At 44.9% G+C, this 21,531-nt stretch overlaps 2 protein-coding genes and 1 long non-coding RNA gene across 4 annotated transcripts; 2 read left to right on the top strand and 1 right to left on the bottom strand.

The window, feature by feature from the left end:
• Positions 1-1,401: 1,401 nt before the first annotated feature.
• On the bottom strand, positions 1,402-12,009 carry NANS (N-acetylneuraminate synthase). Of its 2 annotated transcripts, none has more exons than XM_028712247.2 (6): positions 11,876-12,009; positions 8,540-8,755; positions 6,567-6,666; positions 5,030-5,184; positions 4,500-4,766; positions 1,402-3,153 (listed from the first exon to the last, which is right to left on the bottom strand). In XM_028712247.2, the coding sequence occupies exons 1-6, from the start codon at positions 12,005-12,007 to the stop codon at positions 2,944-2,946; spliced, it is 1,080 nt and encodes a 359-aa protein (XP_028568080.2). In that variant the 5' UTR covers positions 12,008-12,009; the 3' UTR covers positions 1,402-2,943. The 2 variants fall into 2 exon arrangements, with proteins under 2 accessions (XP_028568080.2, XP_028568082.2); XM_028712249.2 differs by lacking the exon at positions 11,876-12,009 and adding an exon at positions 11,619-11,813.
• Positions 12,010-12,237: 228 nt separating this feature from the next.
• On the top strand, positions 12,238-21,412 carry LOC114587658 (uncharacterized). Its single transcript, XR_013391173.1, has 3 exons — positions 12,238-13,086; positions 13,598-13,665; positions 19,498-21,412. It is a non-coding gene; the product is annotated as an uncharacterized LOC114587658 (long non-coding RNA).
• Positions 16,191-19,345, top strand: CCIN (calicin). Its single transcript, XM_028712246.2, has one exon. It carries the CDS (start codon positions 17,512-17,514, stop codon positions 19,282-19,284), a length of 1,773 nt encoding a protein of 590 aa, XP_028568079.2. The 5' UTR covers positions 16,191-17,511; the 3' UTR covers positions 19,285-19,345.
• Positions 21,413-21,531: the final 119 nt, after the last annotated feature.

The following is a 21,531-nucleotide window of genomic DNA, read 5'->3' as shown; positions in this document are numbered from 1 at the left end:
CAAAGATCCTGAGGATCCATGTGGATCCATGCTTTTTAACCACGTTTTTGCACCATTGCAGCCCCAGGCAACAGTGGGTGCGTGATTTTTGGGGGGCAGGCTGTAGCCATGGACATGCTATGTGATCTGATGGTGAATTTGGGGTGACCCAATGCAAAGATCCTGAGGATCCATGTGGATCTATGCTTTGTAACCACGTTTTTGCACCATTGCAGCCCCAGGCAACAGTGGGTGTGTGATTTTTGGGGGGCAGGCTGTAGCCATGGACATGCTATGTGATCTGATGGTGAATTTGGGGTGACCCAATGCAAAGATCCTGAGGATCCATGTGGATCCATGCTTTTTAACCACGTTTTTGCACCATTGCAGCCCCAGGCAACAGTGGGTGTGTGATTTTTTGGGGGGGCAGGCTGTAGCCATGGACATGCTATGTGATCTGATGGTGAATTTGGGGTGACCCAATGCAAAGATTCTGAGGATCCATGTGGATCCATGCTTTTTAACCACGTTTTTGCACCACTGCAGCCCCAGGCAACAGTGGGTGCATGATTTTTGGGGGGCAGGCTGTAGCCATGGACATGCTATGTGATCTGATGGTGAATTTGGGGTGACCCAATGCAAAGATCCTGAGGATCCATGTGGATCTATGCTTTGTAACCACATTTTAAGTGGGGAGGGAAGGAAAAACAAAGAAGGGAAAAAGAGCATGGGAGGGGTGTGCAGAGAAGCAGCTGGCTAAGAATGCAGGAGAGGGATTTAACGGGAGGGAGAAAAGAAAGGCAAAAGTTTCCCCCCACCCAAGCACCCAAACCAGCCAGCTCGCGCTCTCTCTCTCCCCCCCCCCCCACCTGCATGTTGCCTGCTAGTCCCTAGACGCAGCACCGGAGCACAGAGAGGAATTAGAAGGAACGACTCTGCTTTCCCCTCTGCTTGCCTGGAGGGGAGGGGCTTTCCCTGCTCTTTGTTCCATTTGAGCAAACACAGCAACGAAACAGAGGAGGGTGGGCAGTAAGACCCTGAGGCAGAATGCAGGAAAGCAGCCACTTCCTCTTTTCAGGTTTCCCTTCTCCGTGACTCGCAATTTGATTTTTGTCTGATTTTTTGGCTCCAGGGACCACACATTCGCTCCATAACACGCACAGACATTTCCCCTTCCTTTTTAGGAGAAAAAATCTGCGTGTTATAGAGGGGAAAATACGGTATGTGTTGTCCATGGCCCTGGTCACTGTGAATTAAAACCCATCATTTCAGGCTACAATGATGGCACATTTTTAGCAACTGACACTCTCCCAGCATGACTTTTAGAAGTCAAAAGACCACAGGAGCCATTGATAGTTCATCCCTTCTGCAACCTAAAAAACCCCAAGATTTCCCCATAAAAACAAACTGACAGAGAAGAAGTAACTTTGCCCAAGTTTTATTGTCCATTTAAAATAAAAATTTAAAAACCCACCAGTCATTATTTTGTCATTGTTTAACTCAATCATTAACAGCAAAATCATGATTCAGACAAGTCCTGTGCAGACATTTGATCAGAACAGAGTGAGGGATCAGGATTGTGCTGACTCTCTTACCCCTGCCTTCCAAGCTCCTGTGACACCCACAGCCTGGGACAGAACTTTTGCAGAACAGCATAGGGCTGAGTCATGCCATCCAGATTCCTGGATTTTGTGACAGTGCAGTCTACATAAATCAGGCCTTATGTGCAAACAATCCATCGAAATGTGGTGCCCCGTGCAGAAGGAAGCAGGAGCGATGCAAGTGAGCTGGTGCAATCCCAATACCACAACCTATGCATGGGGATTATGCTTAGAGCAAATTGAGCTCAAGTAAAAAAACAACCTTTATTTTAAGTGAAACACATTCCTTCTTATCAATAATAACAACAATTTATTATCAAGCTGAGGCAGAAGTGTGCAAGCCCCATTGCCTAACAGAAACCTTTCTAGATTCATTACAATGAATCTTGAATAGTCATGATCTGGAAAACCTTGAAAGTCTGACACTCCAACCTTAAGCATGCTTGCTCAGTAGTGCACCCACCCAAGTGCAGTGGGATTTTCCTTCCAAATAAATACATGACTGCAACTGTTAGTTTTCTCTCACAGAGCTCCATGTTACTAGCCTTCATGGTGTAGAGACAGGTTCAAATGTTAAAGTCTACTAAATGCTCATGAATCTGAGTGGCAGCCCGATTTTAGACACATGATTTCTCCTGCTAGGCTATCTTATAGGCTCTCCTGTCAGATGAATTGTTTCCTTTATCACTGCTGTCCCAAATTATATCCTAGAACTTCTACACTGCCTTAATTCTCCCAAAATTTGAATAGCTAAAATTGAAGGCACACAGCACACCTAGGCCCCAAAGATTTGTTTTGAGAAGTTTACACACCTAGTTGACTGCAGCAACCATGTACAGCTTGTATACATTCAGTTTTCCCTCTGCCATTCTTTGTGATGGGACAAGGAGAAAACTTAAGATCAAGGGCACAGAGGAGATTCTTGTACAGTATATATCTTGGAGGTATTGCAAGTCACATAGCAATGTCTCGTTCTGAATTCTGAAAACATTACAAAAGGCCTGGAACACGTATGTCTTGTTAACTAGGCATTCACAAAAATTTAGAAGCATTCATTTGTTGGCGCTGATCCTGCCCACACAAATACATATTTTTCCAAAGCCCTCACTACCTTTCAGAAAAGTTTCTCTGGGTGGGTTACTGTGTCATGGCTTAGCAAAAAACTTTCAGCAATAAAGAGAAACTAAAGATTCTTCAATAAGTACTACATTGAATTGTATTGATATTTTAGCCTACCCACAAGAAAAAAATCACGTTGCGGTTCCCTTCCCCAAAACACTTCATTTGAACTTCAGCACATTCTGGTTTTAGTATGTTACCACAGTGCTTCTTCCCAAGGTCCCATTAAAAAAAGAGTCACAAATTAGCATTTCACTTTTTTCACATGGTTTTCGATGGCATCTTCGACGATGGTTTCATCTTCACCAATATTTATCCTAACCTTCTTGCCAACCAAGTCAAAGATGTCTTCTGGCGGGTATCCTTTGGGTTCCCCCACTTTTACCGTGAGCATATCCAGCGTAAGTGTGGTACCTTCAGGAATCCGGACTTTGGCCACTACAGACTTTCCCAACTACAGAAAGATAAATAGAAGGAGGTTATGTCTTGGGGTGGCGAGCCTGCGCTCTAGGTGCAGCTCCCAAGTGGTACATGCAGCAGCAGTTTGGGACACAGCTGCTCAGCAGCAGAGGGCTCATAGGTCTATGGCATAGGGCATGGTGTGCCTCCTGGTTGCCTGTCTTGTACTTGGGAGTGGCTGCCGAGACTATATTACACCGGACCTGAAAGACCTTCATTGGCTCCCAGTATGTTTCTGAGCACAATTCAAAGAGTTGGTGCTAACATTTAAAGCCCTAAACAGCCCTGGCCCAGTATTCCTGAAGGAGCATCTCCACCCTGGACACTGAGCTCCAGCTCCGAGGGCCTTCTGGCGGTTCCCTCACTGCGAGACGTGAAGTTACAGGGAACCAGACAGAGGGCCTTCTTGGTAGTGGCGCCTGCCCTGTAGAATGCCCTCCCATCAGATGTCAAGGAAATAAACAACTCTCTGACTTTTAGAAGACATCTGAAGGGAGCCCTGTTTAGGGAAGTTTTTAATGTTTGATGTTTTATCGTGTTTTAATATTCTGTTGGGAGCTGCTCAGAGTGGCTGGGGAATAAATAAATCATCATCATCATCATTGTATTTCCCCCCCCCTGATCTGGAATTCCCCCCCCCCCCTGATCTGCTATTCCCCCCCCCCCCCCGATCTGGAAACAAGAGGTAAAAGAATAAGGGAGGCGTATATGCACTGCATCTAATACAGCCTTTGACAATTCAGTGACAGGGCAACTGCTTTTTGTGCAGAAGGTCACAGGTTCAATCCCAAGCAGCTCCAGTTACGTCTTACAGGGCCTATATTAAACACCCTTTAAATGCTCTCTCTGCTGCTCTCTTTTCAATCCATACCAAAAATACTGTACCTAAAAATACCTGCAACTAGAATTGAAGCTCTGGGGCCACCAGGAGGCTGGAGGATGCATGGAGAAAGCAGCTGCTGCTGCGCTACCCCACGCATCAGCTGATAAGCGGAGCAGCTGAGCCATGTAAACAAAGCACTGCTGCGCCTCCAGCTTCTTTCGGGCTTCCTCCAACCTCACCTCCACCCTCCTCAGGCTTTGGGGACTCTCCAGCTCTCCCCCACCATTCTTTAATTATTTCCTGGCAGCACATGCATATGTGGTCATGCGGGACTCAATTGCACATAAGTGGGGTGACACCTGTAGAAGGATTTCTTACAGTGGCAGGCAAGCGCTAGAAAGCAATCTCTGTATTACCTTACTAGGATGGATGTGTATGAATGCTGCTGCCACCGTCAGTAACCCAAGGTTAAGCAATCCAGAATAAGTGGGTCTTGCAGCACTCAATAATAAATTTACCTTTTCATTGCAAGCCACTTCACAGGACAGGAGCCGCTTGACTGGGGACCCCATGGCTTTCTCCACCATCCGGATGCTTCTCACTAGTTCCGCCAGTTCTTTTGGCTCCAGGGATGCTTGATGATCACTGCCTTTCCAGGTTTTGTCCAGTGTAATGTGGCGCTCGAGGACTTTTGCACCCATGGCAACTGCTGCAATGGAAATGGCTATCCCAGTCTCATGACCAGAGTAGCCAATGGGAATATCTGGGAAGATGGACTGATATTCCTAGGATAGAAAAGTTGATGGTAAATACAAAGAAGAGGACAGTTAATCACCAACATTAGCTGTTACAAAACGCTATGAAATTTAGTTGTGCTTTATGTGCAACTTTCTTTGGCCAGAGTTTAGCACAATCAAAGGAGCTCTTAAGTCTGCTGAAGAGTTGGAGCAAATTCACAACTGCACTTGATCTTGTTCAATTCATTGGTTCAGAAGGAAAATAAGGCACCTTAGGAGAATTGCCATGCCTTCCACCCCACCTCACTGACCGTTATGACACGAAGGTTGACATCTTCAGGCTGAAGAGGGTAAGCACTGGTGCACTGGAGAAAACAGAAGTTCGGGTTAATGGCTTTCACCAGCTTGTAAACTTGTTGCATTGTGTTCATTGACTGCATCCCACTTGAAATCACCATCGGGCGACCTAGAAGGGAAGGTCACCGAGAGCATTTTGTAACTCCAACATTCTGTCTCATACAGCTACATTATACAAACTGGTCAATTACTTGACAATTAGTTTTTATCTGCCTATAATGGATTGATACCAACCCACTTATTCATAGCCCACCTATGCCATTTCTGCAGCTGGTGCACACAAATTAATTTGTCTCTAGGCCTTTACTTGGTTCTCAGGACTCCACCCAAGCCATGCCCCCCTCCAGAACACACCCCTCACTGGCCCTCCTTGATATCCTGAGTGCTTTTTGCTTAGCTGGAATGTGTCCTTTAACTGGTATAAAGCCTAAGGGCTGGCAGAATTCATTGATTCTGCCTGTAAATTTCATCCACTTTGGCTATAAGGGGGAAAGCTGCAGCCATTTTTATATTCCCCATTTAATGAATGGGGAACACAGTTTTGTTTCATACAAAGCACCCCAGAACCCAGAGCAGATTTAAAGTGGAGAGAGCACAGAGCAACTTAGAGACAGGTCAGATGTTTTTAAAACACAGATAAACAACACATTTTGGGGCCTGTACACACTCCCTATTTATAGGCCGCCTTTCTGAGCAAAGCTCCTCCAAGGGACTTACATGATTTTAAAAAAAACCCCGAAATGCAACAGAATACAAAATAATTACTATAGATACCTCAATACTAAAAAAGCTAGATATACTAATAAACCAGTCCAGAACATAAAATCCAGTTTTGTAATTCACAGATAGGTATATAAAAAGTTGTGTAAGCAACCTGAAACAAATCTGCAGAGTCTTTCTAAGGGACTGGAGTGCAGTGATCCTCCAGAGGTTGACAATGAATTCCAGAGTTGTGAGGCCACCACTGAAAAGTCCCTCTTCCTCATAGGAGGTAAGGACCAAACCATGACTACAGCTGAAAATGGCAGTCCTCTACCCAACCATCATTAATGGGTATGGGAGAAGAACGTAGAAGATTTCTACCAGACATTAAGGATGTAGATGAAAGAACTATTGTCATTTTTTATGCTAGCTGATATTTACAATTGTATCTAATTTGGGTATACAGTCGTACCTCCGCTTACGTATCCCTCTGGTTACATAAATTTTGGGATACATAAGCGGCAAACCCGGAAGTATATTTCCGGGTTTTTGCCGCGAACGCATGCGCAGAATCGCTCCACTGCTGCTTGTGCATGCACAGAAGCAGTCTCCCTGGTTGCGAAAACCTCGGGATCCGGCCGGACCTCTGGAACAGATCCCGTCCACAACCAGAGGTACCACTGTAATAAGGCAGGGTGCTCTATCAAATTCATACATTCTCTCATTAGATGTGATACTATTAGGAGAGTAGAAACAGTAGCTATATTAAGTGAGTTATTAGCAAATCACCTTTTTTGGCTGTCTTTTCCAGGTATGGGAAATTGTTAGTGTCTCCTGATCCGACTTTAAAAAATGGAACATCCAGATCATGCAGAAACTCTACAGCCATCTGTGAAGAAATACTTTTTTTAAAAAAATAACACAAAGATTCCTAACATTAACATTCTACCTGTCAAATAAAGACACTCTAGCTGCCTCCTTTCCCAGAAACATACAGCAGAACAGCACATGGCTATGCTCATACACGAGGAATACAAATAAAAACTAGAGTTCATGGTAACCCAAACATACAGAACAGAGTGACTAACAATAGCCTGGGGGTCAAATGCAGCTTTCCAAGCTTCTCTATCTGGCCCTCAGGACTCTCGGTGTTGCACTCTTTTTTTGGTAATATTGTCTGTGGCTGGAATGTATCCTTTAATTCTAATCATGCTTCTTGCTTGCTTGGCTGGATGGAAGGGTTGGGGATGAGTATGTGCAGAAACTAGCCTACTGTGCAAGGGTAAAATCTGCATCCGCTGCTCCGCCTACAACTGACATGTGGCCCCTGGAATGTTGTCCAGGAGGATTCTACCTGGATATAACCAACCCTGAATCAGACACCTTAGGTCCACCAAGCAGACAGTCTAGCTCAGTTGGTTAGAGCATGGTGCTGATAACACCAAGGTTGCAGGTTCGATCCCCTTATGGGATAGCTGCATATTCCTGCATTGCAATGGGTTGGGTTAAATGTTCCCTGGGGTCCTTTTCAATTCTACAGTTCTATGAGGATGTACCATAATATCCGTATCCTGTTAGCATTTCTGAAGGCAAAGTGCTGCATACTGGAAACTGGTTACCTCAAACCCAGTGGCCTCAGAGACTTGCTGTCAGACCCCCGACACAGTGCTTGATATAAAAAATCTCAACATTTTATGCACCTCAGCTGCTTTAACTTGAGCCAAGAGACACAGGCAAAGGACTCCCCCTCCACCTACCCCACCCCTAATGTGAACCTCAGCAGAGGCCTTGGCACAGCTCTCCCTTTACGCACCTCAGGCTCTCCTCATCCCTGACCAATGATTGATGGCTGAGACTAATGGAAGCTGAAGCCCATAAACAACTGGAGGGCAGCAGACTGACTGCCTCCGAGGGAAGTGAATCATGAATTGTCATGTTTTGAGTTTCTTTGAACAAAGCATTAAAACTATACTAAGTATGCTTTATTTTTCTCCTTAATTAAATATTTCAGCTTCTCTGCTTTCTTAAAAGTTCCCCCAGTGTGCAAAAGTAGATCAGCTAAAATACATGTGGAAAATAAATGATTTGTAATGAATGATTTGTATATGATTAAATGATTTGTAATGATAAATAAATGATTTGTAATTACCTTGTTAGTTTTTCTTGTGAAATGCATGCCAACTCAACTTCAGAACAATATTCAACCATTTACTTGTTTTGCTTTATTGTAATCATAAGTGATTTTTTTTAAGCACAAAAAAGGAAGTCCAGTAAAGATGCTAAATCTGAATTCCATCAGCAAAGCACTTATGGATTCAAAATTTCCAAAAAACCCACCAGTACATACATTCCGCAATGGAAATTTCAGCAGGTTTGACTTCTGCGTTCAGTGTTACAGTCACAGGACAAGACACTATTCACCACAGAGGATCCCTCTGGGGGAATCGGCAACCCTTATGCAGCGACCATGGTCAGACACTGGAAAGCATATGTGATTTTTACATCTATACTGAAAAGGTTGCAACTAGATAGAAGACACTGCTCTAATAATACTGGTGCTAGCTCATTTCCTAACCTGCTGAAGGTGGACTAAGGACAGTTTTGAAATTCTGGCTGCCTGTGTACCCTGTGTACTTTATGGTTGTTGGGTTTTGAAATTCTGGTTCCCTGTGTTCCCTGCGTACTATGGGATTGTTCACCAAGTTGTGGGTAATTTCAGATGTGGCAGCTCCTTCTTAAAACAAAACCAACATCTCACTTACCTCATCCATGCCTGATGCCGTGAAGAAAATGCCAATCTCCTTTGCATATCGCTGCAACTCTCGATACTGATCATGGCTGAACTCCAGGTGGCGCTTGTGCTCTCCATAAGTTTTCCCCCAAGAGTGTTTGGAAGTGTATGGCCTCTCCAAGGCTCGCTTATTGAATTTGTGCTCTAGTTCACTTTTCTGAAACTTGGCACAATCTGCTCCGCATTCCTAAAAAGACACAAGCATTACAATAGTTCAAGAACATGCCCATCTCAGTCCTGTGCATGCACACCTGACCGTGCCAATGCAAATTTAAAAAATATTGAAGAGTCCTTTCTGAGACACCTTAAGGACATAGGCTACATACACACCATTTAAAGACTTTTGGGACCGGAGATTACCTCTCAGACACTTACAGTTCCCAGCACTCTTAACACACTTCCCAGGATTCTTTTGGGGGAAATAATCTGCCTTAATGTGTGGTGTGTACGCAACCTAGTAAGTTTACTGTGGAATAAGCTCTGTGGACTTTGTCAGATGTACACTGCGCTAAACAGCCACTGAAACAAAGGAAAGGTCAGCAAATAGACTCCTCTTTCTATTTCAGATTAGGCTCTTGCAGACTAACGAACCCAACTGATGAACCATGTCAACGATGGTACCAGTTCCCAATTCTAATCACATAGGAATTCAATGTTGTGCTTTTCTGATCATTCCATCAGCGCATCCTCCAACAGGACACATTATAACAGAACTTCAGCTCCTTATGTAAGGGCTGTAGCTCAGTGACATAGTTGAATGGCTGAAAAGGGAACTAAGCCCAGATGCCACTACAGAAGAATGGCTCTATACTCTGCCTCCACAATTGGAAGAAGTAATACTTCTGAATACCAGTGGCTGGAATCCACAGGAGGGGGAAATGCTCTGGTCCTACTTGCCAGTTTCACACAGGAACCTGGTCAGAACATCCTGGGAGAACAGGATGTTGAACAAAATAGGCCACTGGCCTCATTCGGCAGGCTCATCTTATGCTCTTGTTTCTCAGCCAAATCTCACAGGATTGACGCTCACAATGTCAGTTGGGTCTGATGAAACCCTGAGCTCCTTGGAAGGAAGGTGGAAATATCATAAAATGATCTCAGGAGGGGTTTTTTTAAGAGCTAACATCCAAGTGCCCCTTGATAACTGGTTTGTGGTTTATCGTATTTTTCGCCCTATAGGACGCACCGGCCCATAGCACGCACCTAGATTTGGGGGGGGGGGGGGAAATAAAGGGGAAAAAATTATTCCCTCCCCCCAGGCGCGGGGCTTCCCCCGACGCCAGCCCCCAGAACGGGACCCAGAGCGATGCCGAAGCTGCGTGCAGCTTTGGCATCGCTCTGGGAGCTTGCGGGGCTGGAGGAGGGGTAAGCCCTCCGCCAGCCTTCTAACCAAGTCGGGGGACAGCAGGAAAGGCGCGCTGCACCTCCCCGCTGTCCCCCGAGCTTGTGGGGCTGGCGGTGGGGCTCTCCAGGCTTCAGCGAAAGCCTGCATTTGCCCCATAGGACGCACACAGATTTCCCCTTCATTTTTGGAGGGGAAAAAGTGTGTCCTATAGGGCGAAAAATACGGTACAATCTCCCAGTTCTCATCATTTACACATTACCTTTACAAACCTTAAGTGCCAAACATCTCCCCATCACCCTTTCCCACTCCAAACTTTTCTCCCCCTCAGACCTCTTGAACATTGATGAGGGGCTTGACGGACCACATAACAGTTTTCCCTTTCTGTGGCAACAACTGCAACGTCCTGTACTAGATCCCGCATGATTTCTAATTGTCTTTTTTAACTGAGGTGCTGTGGTGCCGCTGCATGAGGCTCATGGATCACTGGACCACAGTTTGTGACTGTTATTACAACTATTTTATCATTATGTTGTCTATTATTATGCTCTCTAAAGGTAAAGGGACCCCTGACCGTTAGGTCCAGTCCCGAACAATTCCTGTTTATGTTGCAATCATAATGTCTGTAAATTATGTTCCTAACGTTGAGATTTTACTTTCTTGGGCTCCATGATCACTGCAGATGGTGACAGCAGCCACGAAATTAAAAGACACCTGCTTCTTGGGAGAAGGGCAATGACAGGCGTAGACAGCATCTTGAGAAGTAGACACGTCACCTTGCCAACAAAGGTCTGTAAAAGCCATGGTTTTCCCAGTAGTGATGTATGGAAGTGAGAGCTGGACCATAAAGAAGGCTGATCGCCGAAGAATTGATGCTTTTGAATTATGGTGCTGGAGAAGACTCTTGAGAGTCCCATGGACTGCAAGAAGATCAAACCTCTCCATTCTTAAGGAAATCAGCCCTGAGTGCTCACTGGAAGGACAGATCCTGAAGCTGAGGCTCCAGTACTTTGTCCACCTCATGAGAAGAGAAGACTCTCTGGAAAAGACCCTGATGTTGGGAAAGATGGAGGGCACAAGGAGAAGGGGACGACAGAGGACAAGATGGCTGGATAGTGTTCATGAAGCCACAAACATGAGTCTGACCAAACTGCGGGAGGCAGTGGAAGACAGGAGTGCCTGATGTGCTCTGGTCCAGGGGGTCACCAAGAGGCGGACACGACTAAACAACTAAACAACAACAAAATATAGTTCCTGTCTTACCAAGTTCTGTTGTCAGGGCCATTCTTGACTCCAGAGAGGACTACAGGAATGATCAACTTCTTAATAAAAATAATTAAGTGGAAGGACAGATCGTGAAGCTGAGGCTCCAAGACTTTGGCCACCTCATGAGAAGAGAAGACTCCCTGGAGAAGACACTGATGCTGGGAAAGATGGAGGGCACAAGGAGAAGGGGGCGACAGAGGACGAGATGGTTGGATAGTGTTCTCGAAGCTACCAGCATGAGTTTGACCAAACTGCGGGAGGTAGTGGAGGACAGAGGTGCCTGGCGTGCTCTGGTCCATGGGGTCACGAAGAGTCGGACACGACTAAACGACTAAACAACAACAACAACGTTGTGCAGCACCCCAAGATGTTTGGTTAAGGGGTGGTAATATAAATCAAATAAGTAATAATAAATTCTTGACAGCTCCCATTTTTTATTTACCTGACAGTCCCCCACCTGACAGTAAGTTGCTTCCCTGAGTATCATTAATTAGCCATTATTGTTTGGTTACTTCCCCTCTCCCACATGCAGCTTCTATCCATGATACCCGACAAAACACCGAGAACAGGCAGCAACCAGCCGGTCACCCCCGCTCTGCTCCCATTCCCCATCCTCCCGCCTCTCGCCCCTCAGCCCAACTGACCCAACCTCGACACCCACCACGTTGCCACCCCCGTTGGCCACGCCCACCTCCCCACCTTAGCCACTCGGATCATCCGCTTGGCGGTCTCCAGGTCCCCCTGATGGTTCTGGCCAATCTCCGCGATAATGAAGCAGGGGTGGTCCCCGCCGATTGGCCGGCCCGGGCACAGTTCGAACTGCAGCGGCATCGCGGCGACCGTTGGTTGAGCGTTGGGGAGAGCGCAGAAAAACGGCAGGCGCGCGCGCGCTCAAGGCACCAACCCAACAGGCAGAGACGCTTCCTCGGCTTCTGCCGTCGCGCGTGCGTAGAGGAGGAGGAAGCATGCGCCACGTATCCGCCAATGACAGCGGGGACAGTCGGCGCCCGGCCCCCACCTCCCCGTCCAATCGCACGGATCCTATCCGAGGCAGCCCAGCCAATCGAAGTCCGACACAGCTACTGGCATAAGCCGGGTGGTGGCAGGCTTGCTCTGTGGCAGCAACGTTGGGACGCTAGGCGGCGTTGGACTACAACTCCCGTCATTCCTAGCTAGCGTAGCCCGCAGCTAGGGATGATGGGAGTTGTAGTTGAAAAACAGCTGGCTGCTCTACAGCCTTGGCCCTGAGGCACGAGGAGGAGGAAGCTTGCCCCGTCCAGAAAATGGCCTTTTGAGGGCGAGGGCTCTTGGTTAGCGGTGACTCATGAGGGCTGTACTAGGCTAACGCCCTTTTGAAGATATTTTCCTGATAGGTGCAAAATAACTCATTTATTAGGCTCATGGCATGGAGTTTTTATTGGTGGGAGCAGTTGTCGTTGCCCTTCTCGGCCTTCAAAGATTTATTGCTTTACAATAAAGAGCAAACGCCAGAATATGCCAATCCCCAATCACGTTTACTCGGAAATAATTCCTGTTTACTGCTAAAACAGCATCCCAGACAACCCCTTATTGGGCATATTAGTGTCCAGTTCGGGCACGCAGACGACAGCAGCCCCACCTTGGCAATACCAGGCGTACTTACTCGGAAGAAGCCTAATAATAATAATAATAATAATAATAATAATAATAATAATAATTTGTTATTTATACCCCGCCCATCTGGCTGGGTTTCCCCAGCTACTCTGGGCGGCTTCCAACAAAACACTAAAATACAATAACCTATTAAACATTAAAAGCTTCCGGGCATATTGACTGTCTTCAGGTCTATGTACACCTGCATGGAAGTGGCTGCACAATTTCTTAACGGCATCTACTCAAGTCCTATTGAATTCAGTGGGGTTTATTCCCAGGTAAGTGCTTAGCATTGCAGGCCTTATTTTCTTTGGAACCGCATAGGACTTACTTCTGAGTGACTGGAAGACAGCAGTGCATAATTCCGCTTGGTCAACCACATTGTGATTTCTGGAGTTGGGTAACTCACTAAGTGCCACACCCATTTCCTCTGGCCTGAAAAGAGAATGGGCACACAAACTCAGGAAGATTTCTATATCCTTCATACTTAAAGCTGGTGTGGAAAGCACATAATCTCTTTGTTGCCATTACCATTGTCAAAATCGCTGGGGGGGACCGGACACGAGGAAATGTCAGTGTTTGGAAATAACCTTTAGACTACCTGACATTTCAGGTGTGGTGGGAGAGGAAGTTTGCAGGTTTATATGTGTCATATTTGTTTGGGTATGAAACAGGGTTGTGAAACTATTCAAGCATTGTATTTTTTATTTTATTTTAACTTCACCTTGTATTGAGTTTTAGAACCTTACGCATGGAAATGCAAACTTTTCCTGTTCCATTCCTCTCCAGGCTTATCCCTCCTGTCTGCAGCTCAACCATACAGTTTACAGTTACACAGCAGAGAAATAAAGTTTCTGGTAAATACAATATACTCAACTGTATAATATATAAGTGGAAACTACAACAAAATGTTGCAATATATCTTCATTCCCTAACAGGAATGCTACTGTTTAGGGTTCCAGTGAGCCTCCTTTAGTCTGGAATACTAAGAATGAGGGGCTTAAGAAAGCCAATTCACCCTCTATAGTTTTCCATTATTCTTTTCCAATTGATGATCAAATTCCTTATTTATTTGGGCTTCAATGAGTTAACCCCTTTTACCTGCTTTTTTAAGGCTAGAGTTCTCCCACACAGGCTGATACCTCTCTCTCGTTTCAGCTCCGTTTATGTTGGCACATGCACTGAGCTTGCTTGATGATTGATAACTTTACCACCCTATAAGGCACAATACTGCTAACAAGAAAAGTATAACGTTCCAGCAAGCTACCCCACGTTTTTAAAAAAATATTCTTCCCATTTGTCGCTGCTTACAAATCATCCTGCCATGCACCACTCGTTTTGCCTCCTGTAATGTTCAGGTGAAACATCAAAGCTCTACCTGTCAGTGGCAGAAACCAGGTGTTGCTATTTGAAGGTATGGGAACAAACAATGTTTAAGAACAAGCTTCAGAGTCAATACAAATCAATTATTGTAGCCTGCTATGTCACCTGGGATGAGCTTCATGTGCCAGAGACAACCTGTTTGAATTGCATAGGTGTGGTAATATTTGACTAGATAGAGTTACAGCCATTTAATACCACAAGGGGCTTTAGAACTGCAAACCTAAATATATTTATCTGGCTGTAAATTTACCTAAATTCAATGGCACTTCATTTTAAGCTGTCCTTGATTAACCCTGGGAGGCAGGTTAGGCTGAGACTGGTCCAAGGTTACTCAGTGAGCTTCATGGTCGAGTGGGACTGGAACTGTGGTCTCCCAATTTCTAGTCCCAATCAAGCTTATAAGCCTCACCTACAGAGTTCTGCAGAGCTCACAGTTATGAATGACAGTGAAGCAGTGCCAGTAAAAAGTTGCCTGTTCCTGTCTTTCTGGCATTAAAGTGATGGGAAGTTTCACCAACCACATTTGTGTGTGGTAGACATGAAAAGCTTAGAAGCAACATAAGGTGTTTTTTTTAAGGGGCAGTCTTAACTTGAATGTGTTAAACAGAAGCAGATGGATATGGCTTGGCAGTGGGGTGAAAAGAAGCAAAGGCAAAGCTCCTTTATCCTGAATAATTTCACAGCTTTTATCATGCATGCAAATCAAGTTGCACACCTTTCAAAATGTTCTCTTTCATAGATGGAAGAGTACATGAGCCTTTTTCTCATTTGCATCTGTTCATCTTTCTTCCTATTTTCTTCAATAACATGATCGTGATTTTTTTTTAGAGTTTAAGAAGGTATTTATTCTAAATCCCTGTACCTGAAGTAGGGTTGCCAATAAGTTTATTTTTACACTAACGTTTGCTCCTGTACCTTTTTAATGACATCTTGATTTACAGTTAGCAAATGCTAACGTTTATTTCTAAGCTGTTTAAGCTTAACTTGCTGACTTTTACAGATCAAGCTGCTATTAAGTAAACAGGAGCAACACCATTCTTTTTCTGGTCAGTTGTCAGTGCTATCCTATGATAATACCTATATTCCAAACAGAATTGCACTCTGTCCCTTTTATGCAAATATCAAACACTGTTATTAATTGCCCAATTGTTAAAGGGCAGATTACACAGTTGTGACAAGAAACTGAGAACATCTGGAGGATGAGTCAGCCACCCTTCCTCCTACAGCATTTTCAATTCAGCCTACAGGGAAACTAGAAGCTGAAGCACTGCCTAGAGCATAAAGCAAAAAGAAGTTGCTTCAGAGAAAGAGAAAATGCCGAGGTTGTAATGCTATGCACACTTTACAGGGAGTCAATCCCATTCAAATTAAGATGATGTGCATTACTTTCCAAGTAATCATGCATCAGATCAGCTGCATATAATGGAAAAAGGTAACCAAAATAATCAAAGGATTATAGCCCCTCCCCTGCTAGGATCATTAAGTGTTGGGGGCCTTTTAGGTTAGAAAAAGACAACTGAGAAATGGTAATATGGTGTTTATAACATTTGAATGGTACAGTGTCACAAGACACTTAGCACCTTCTTGTATAGAGTTGGGGCACAGGCATGAGAAGAGTGAGGGACGCGGGTGGCACTGTGGCCTAAACTACTGAGCTTAGGGCTTGCAGATTGGAATGTCAGTGGTTCGAATCCCTGCAACGGGGTGAGCTCCCGTTGCTCTGTCCCAGCTCCTGCCAACCTAGCAGTTTGAAAGCATGTCAAAGTGCAAGTAGATAAATAGGTACTGCTCCTGCAGGAAGGTAAACGGCGTTTTTGTGCGCTGCTCTGGTTTCGCCAGAAGCAGCTTAGTCATGCTGGCCATATGACCCGGAAAAACTGTCTGCGGACAAACGTTGGCTCCCTCGGCTAGTAAAGTGAGATGAGCGCCGCAACCCCAGAGTCGTTCACAACTGTCAGGGATCCTTTACCTTTACCTTTTTTTTTAATAAGGATAGTGCAGAACTGTGGCCTGGAGTGGCTGACCAGGTTTCTGAAGAGATAGGTCTAGCATTGTCTCCCAGGGCCAGGCAACACCTCAGCTTGTGGGAACAGCTGTGCTCATCTTGACAGACCGTGTGCTATACATTTTTTGCTAGTAAAGCTTGCTGGGTGGGTATAAATAGTTGTTGGGATATTTTCTTTTCTTACTTCTCCCCACTGCTGGGCATCACTTTAGTTTTCAATAAGGAGAAGAGACTTAAGGGTGGGGAGGAGATTTTTTAAAAATTATTTTTACCCACTCCCCGAAGCCAAACTATAAAGTCATTCTTAAAGTATGGTTTGCAGTATCAACAGCCGCTGAGAATTCCAAGAGAATTAACAGGGTTGCAAAGCAAATAAACTCGAGCCTTTGACAAGTGTATCTTGTACAGTTAATTGTATATAACATTAGTTCACCAGTGACCCAAAGTGGATCATACATTAAATGCATACGGGCACTTCCAGGGTATCCAATTTTTCTTGTTAAAATAGCAGCCATGGCAGTGGCGATGGAGGAATCAGAATCATGACATGTGGGAAGAGAATTAGAGAGTTAAACCTTAAGCACCCACAGTTCTTATCAGCCTCCCTATGGTTGCTATTTAAATAAGAAAATCATACATATTGAACATGTAATCTTGTTTGGCCCTCTTTGTGAAAAACCAGTGAGCTGGCCATTAAGAACAAGCAAAGCAACAGTCCCATGGCACCCCTGTGGCTGGTTCACCTTACCACAAGCCAACTCTTACTATCCATTTTAAGGCCTTTCTCTAAATCCAATGTATGACATGCTGAAACCAAGTCATATCAGTGGAATGTTTGCCCTATCAAGGCATTATCAAAATACAGATACCCAAATTTAGTTCCACTTTGGGGAACAGAATGCTCTGTTATTTAGATCATACACGGTGGAACCTAATAAATTAAGTGGGAATGTATTCCTAATTGACATCACCACAGCGTTTAACTATAACCTAACATTTCCTTGGGAAGACTCTAACATGTAACCTTTCAATACAAACACACTCTAGATAGAATAGGTGAAGTCACCTCACCTCCAATCAATGGAACCTCTTTCTTTCTGGATCGGGTTTAGCTGAAGTAAGACTGATATTCTCTCGGTACAAAAGGGACAATTTGAAAAGACTCTTGTCAACACATGTCACAGATAATTGTGACCTAGCAGCTTTATTTGGTGACATCACTCCTTGTACCCAGAGTAGGGTCTTCAACAACTGGGCAAAGAGTCCTCTACGCTTATACCATCTTCCTTAATTCCAGACAAGCCTGGCCCCAAAAATGAGGATGCAGTTTACAGAAAAGAACCACAACAGTTTTATGATGCAGGCCCTGAACAAACAGAGAAAGAACCGGGAGTTTTGTGATGTGGCCCTCAGTGTGGACCAGAAAGTCTTCTATGCCCACCTCAATGTTTTAGCAGCCATGTCCTCCCATATTAGGAATCTGATATCCAGCAATGACATGAAAGCGGATGATGAACTCTTTATTATCATTGATGCCAAGTTCCTGAGCTCTGAGTTGGTGGAGCAATTGCTCGACTACTTCTATACTGGGAAGATTGTAATTTCTGAGAAGAATGTGGAGGACCTGCTGAAGGGAGCCAAGTATTTCAGTTCCCCATCTCTAAGGAACCACTGTTCTGACTTCCTCCTTAGGTCCCTTAAGAAGAACAACTGCCTCTACTACATGCTCCTGGCCACCTCATATGATATGAAAGATGTGGCAAATGCTGCTTATGATGGTATACGAGACAACTTCAACTACTGGGCAGGCCCTGGCATAACAGACTTCATGCACTGCCCGCCTAACGTCTTCAGCAGGCTCCTTAAGGATGAACATCTTCATGTACAAAACGAGGACCAGACTCTCTCAACCCTCCTCCAGTGGGTGAAATACAGAAAGGCTGAAAGGGAGAAGTATTTTAAGAAGTATTTTACCTACATTCATTTATCCGCTGTCTCCACCAGTACGCTTCTGTCCACTTGCCGTGAAGTGTTACTCTTTGCAGACCACACTGGTCCCCTGTCCCGGATAGAGAGCACTTTGAGTGATCGTAAAAAGGGCAATCCTCAAAGCCTGATGCTTCAACAAAGGAAAGGGGCCTTAATGGACTCTGTGGTGATCTTAGGAGGGCAAAAAGAGCAGGGTAAGTTCAACAGTGGGGTTTTCGCTTATATCATTGGAGAGAACATCTGGCTAAAGCTGACAGAGATGCCTTACAAAGCAGCTGCTCTCAGTGCAACATCGCTAGGGAGATACATTTATGTTTCTGGAGGAACAACAGAGCAGATCTCTGGCTTGAAAACAGCTTGGAAGTACGATATAGATACTAACTCCTGGATCAAACTTCCGGATCTGCCTATAGGTTTGGTCTTCCACACCATGGTGACTTGTGGGGGGGCAGTGTACTCTGTAGGAGGAAGCACGGCCCCAAGGAAGTACATTTCAAGTATCTACAAGTACGACGAAGGGAAAGAGAAGTGGATTCTTGCTGGAAAGATGAGTATTCCTATGGATGCAACCGCATTGATCACCAAGGGAGACAAGACTATTTACATTGTGACAGGAAGGTGCTTGGTGAATGGGCGCTTCTCCCGAGTAGGTGTGCTGGACTGCTTTGACACTCAGACCAAGAATGTGGTGCAGTACATCACGTTTCCCATTCAGTTCAATCACAAGCCCTTGCTGTCCTTTCCTCAGGAGAATGTCTTGAGCATACAGAGCCACAAAGAGAGTTTGGAAATAAACCTGCAGAAGATCAAAATGAGCAAATCCACAAAACTTGTCCCACTCTTGCCGAATAACTACAGCTTGGATCTTTCGCATGCAGTGTGCTCAATTGGGGATAACAAGGTGTTTGTGTGTGGTGGCCTGATCTGCCCAGGTGACACACGTCCAGAGGAGTATGCCATCAACCGGCATGCATATATGTTAGATCAAAGTCTAGGGGAATGGAGGATTTTAGCTCAGCCTCCAGAAGCTCTGGATTGCCCTGCTTGCTGTACAGCTAAGTTGCCATGCAAGATTCTCCAAAAAACTGTAGTCAATTAATAAGGGAAGACAAAAACAAACCAGAATTTCTAGCAATAAAGAATGACTGAATTGTAAATCACAGGTAAACACCAGGTTTCTTCCCTTCGTCTCTTTATCATGTACTTTGTTCGGCAGTGTAACTAGGGTGGGCAGAACCAACCAAGACAGGGGCACAAATGGGTCATGTATTGATAGTTTAAAAGGTAAGATTGTGTCATGTTTTCTTTTCAGCATGGAATACTTAAGCATGTTTTCAAAATGGTAGATGGAAAGCCAGAATCCAGCTTGCTCTGAGGCCAGCAGGCCAGCCCGAGAGCCACCACTGCAGTTCCTCCTTGGGCTTTGTGCCTGGAGCCTAAGGACCTCTAGCTACTGATTGCCACCAGCTGGGGAGAAAAGCAAAGAAATGTGATGTTGGATTGCAGCGACCAGCACAGCAGCTTCTGGGAAGAAACACTCATCTGACCAGTGGGACTTTGGAATTGCAGCAGCAACAGCTTCTGAAGCTCACAACTATTCTTAATTATTTGCTGCTGGTTTTTCAGGTGGCAGCAGCAACAGAGAATTAGGGGCCTAAAAATTACTAGTTATGACACTGGCGTATATGGTTCTGTAGCACTAAGGCGGCCTGTACTCTGTATATAACCAGGGGTGGGCCCCTGTCTGCTTGTTCTCGCCTGCTTTACCCCTTAGGAAGCACAGTCTACTTCCTGAGGAACTAGAAAACGCAGAGAATTTTAAAGAGGAAGAGATGTTACTCTCACTAATGCAACGTTATGATTCTTTGATCTTGTGACTCCAATGTGAGTTTGCTGACAAAACCTTAAAGAAGGCCTAAGCCCTGCTTTAGAGTCCATCTTTGTTACCGGATGGACACAGTTGGAAAAAATAAAAGCCCTCTGCCAGTTCTCTCACTCAAGCAGCTCTTTTGCCATTTACAAATTGCCTCTGGACCTCCAAGGAAGAAAATGGGTGTTATCGGTGCCATAGACTTCAATTGGTTTAATAGTAATGATCTTACCCATAGGGCCCCCTGATCAGAACTGGGACCATTCTGCACCCCTGTGAACTTTTTGCTTCACAGAAGGAAACCCGCTATTGGTGTTCATTATAGTCTTCCCACCTGGGGCAAACAGAAGGGTATGTGCAGTTCTTATCCCCTGGTGCAGAAAAGGGGTTTAACCCACGTGTCACGTTCCAAATCCTGATTGAGGGCCCTGTAATGGGTTTTGTGTAATGGTTAGTGTGTTGGACTACGATCTGGAACACCAGAGTTGGAATCCCCACTCAGACAGGGAGCTAACTGGGTGACTTTGGGCCAGTCACTGTCTCTCCGCTTAACCTACCTCACAGGGTTGTTGTGAGGATAAAAGTGGGATAAGAGAACCATGCTTACCATTTGGAGATCCTTGGATGAAAAGGTGATCCACAAATGTAATCAAACAAACAAACAAACAAATGTTATAAGCAATCATACATTTGACATCACATTTTAGTTCGCGTGCCTGGCTGCTATGAAAAGTGAGAGCTGCATAGCAGGTTTAAAAGGAAGGGGGAAAGGCAGAAGCTTGCCCCTTTTTAGCAATGGATGCTGGTCCACTGAGGTTACTAAGGCACAAACCTCCCTAGGAAAATGTTGAGCATCTTTTCCCCTTCAAAATCACTCTTCCCTGACCCCTCCCCCCCCATTTTATACTTCCTTGACCATACAGGGACATATCTGCCAATCTCCTATTCTCTGGCCGATCAGCTCTCTGCATCACTCAGCCAATCCTAATCCAAAAGTATGGCTATGGCAAAGAGGTGCTTCCCATGTGTCTCTAAGCAGGAAAAGCCATGTGACTGATTGGATTGCAGGAAATTTAGTCCTAGCAGAAAGACTCTTATTCCATCTTTTATTATGGGGCTTGTCCAGCACAGTCACCAGAGCAGATATGGGAGGAGTCAGGAATGCTTCCAAAACAGCCCTATGTGCTAGCATTAGCCCATGCTTTCCCTGAAGGCAAGAGAAGCGTCAGGAAACACTTCCTAATTTGAGGAGCATTTTGTTTGTTTGTTTGCTGAGTTCAGTATTGTTTTGTGGCTTTGCTGGAAAGAGCAAGGAAGCAACACCAAGTCTCTTTCAATAAATGAATTTACTTAATCATTTTGCATTTTGCATGTATCTTTCTGGGAGGCAAAATAGTGGGTGGCTTCCGTATAAATTGCAACAAACTATTAATAATTTCTCTATATTCATTCATTAAAAGCTGCTGTTACAGAAGC

This window comes from Podarcis muralis, chromosome 17 (genome assembly GCF_964188315.1).
Source record: "Podarcis muralis chromosome 17, rPodMur119.hap1.1, whole genome shotgun sequence".
Taxonomy (NCBI): domain Eukaryota; kingdom Metazoa; phylum Chordata; class Lepidosauria; order Squamata; family Lacertidae; genus Podarcis; species Podarcis muralis.
This window is presented reverse-complemented; position numbering and strand designations above follow the sequence as displayed.

What these genes read in the sequence shown, in the direction of transcription:
- NANS (XM_028712247.2), bottom strand. Translation starts at nt 12,007, where the DNA reads ATGCCGCTGCAGTTCGAACTGTGCCCGGGCCGGCCAATCGGCGGGGAC. An exon ending in GGAAAAGACAGCCAAAAAAG is followed by an intron (nt 5,185 to 6,566) that starts GTGATTTGCTAA and finishes CTTCCCTTCTAG; the next exon opens with GTCGCCCGATGGTGATTTCA. An exon ending in AAGTGGCTTGCAATGAAAAG is followed by an intron (nt 3,154 to 4,499) that starts GTAAATTTATTA and finishes ATCTTTCTGTAG; the next exon opens with TTGGGAAAGTCTGTAGTGGC.
- CCIN (XM_028712246.2), top strand. Translation starts at nt 17,512, where the DNA reads ATGAGGATGCAGTTTACAGAAAAGAACCACAACAGTTTTATGATGCAG.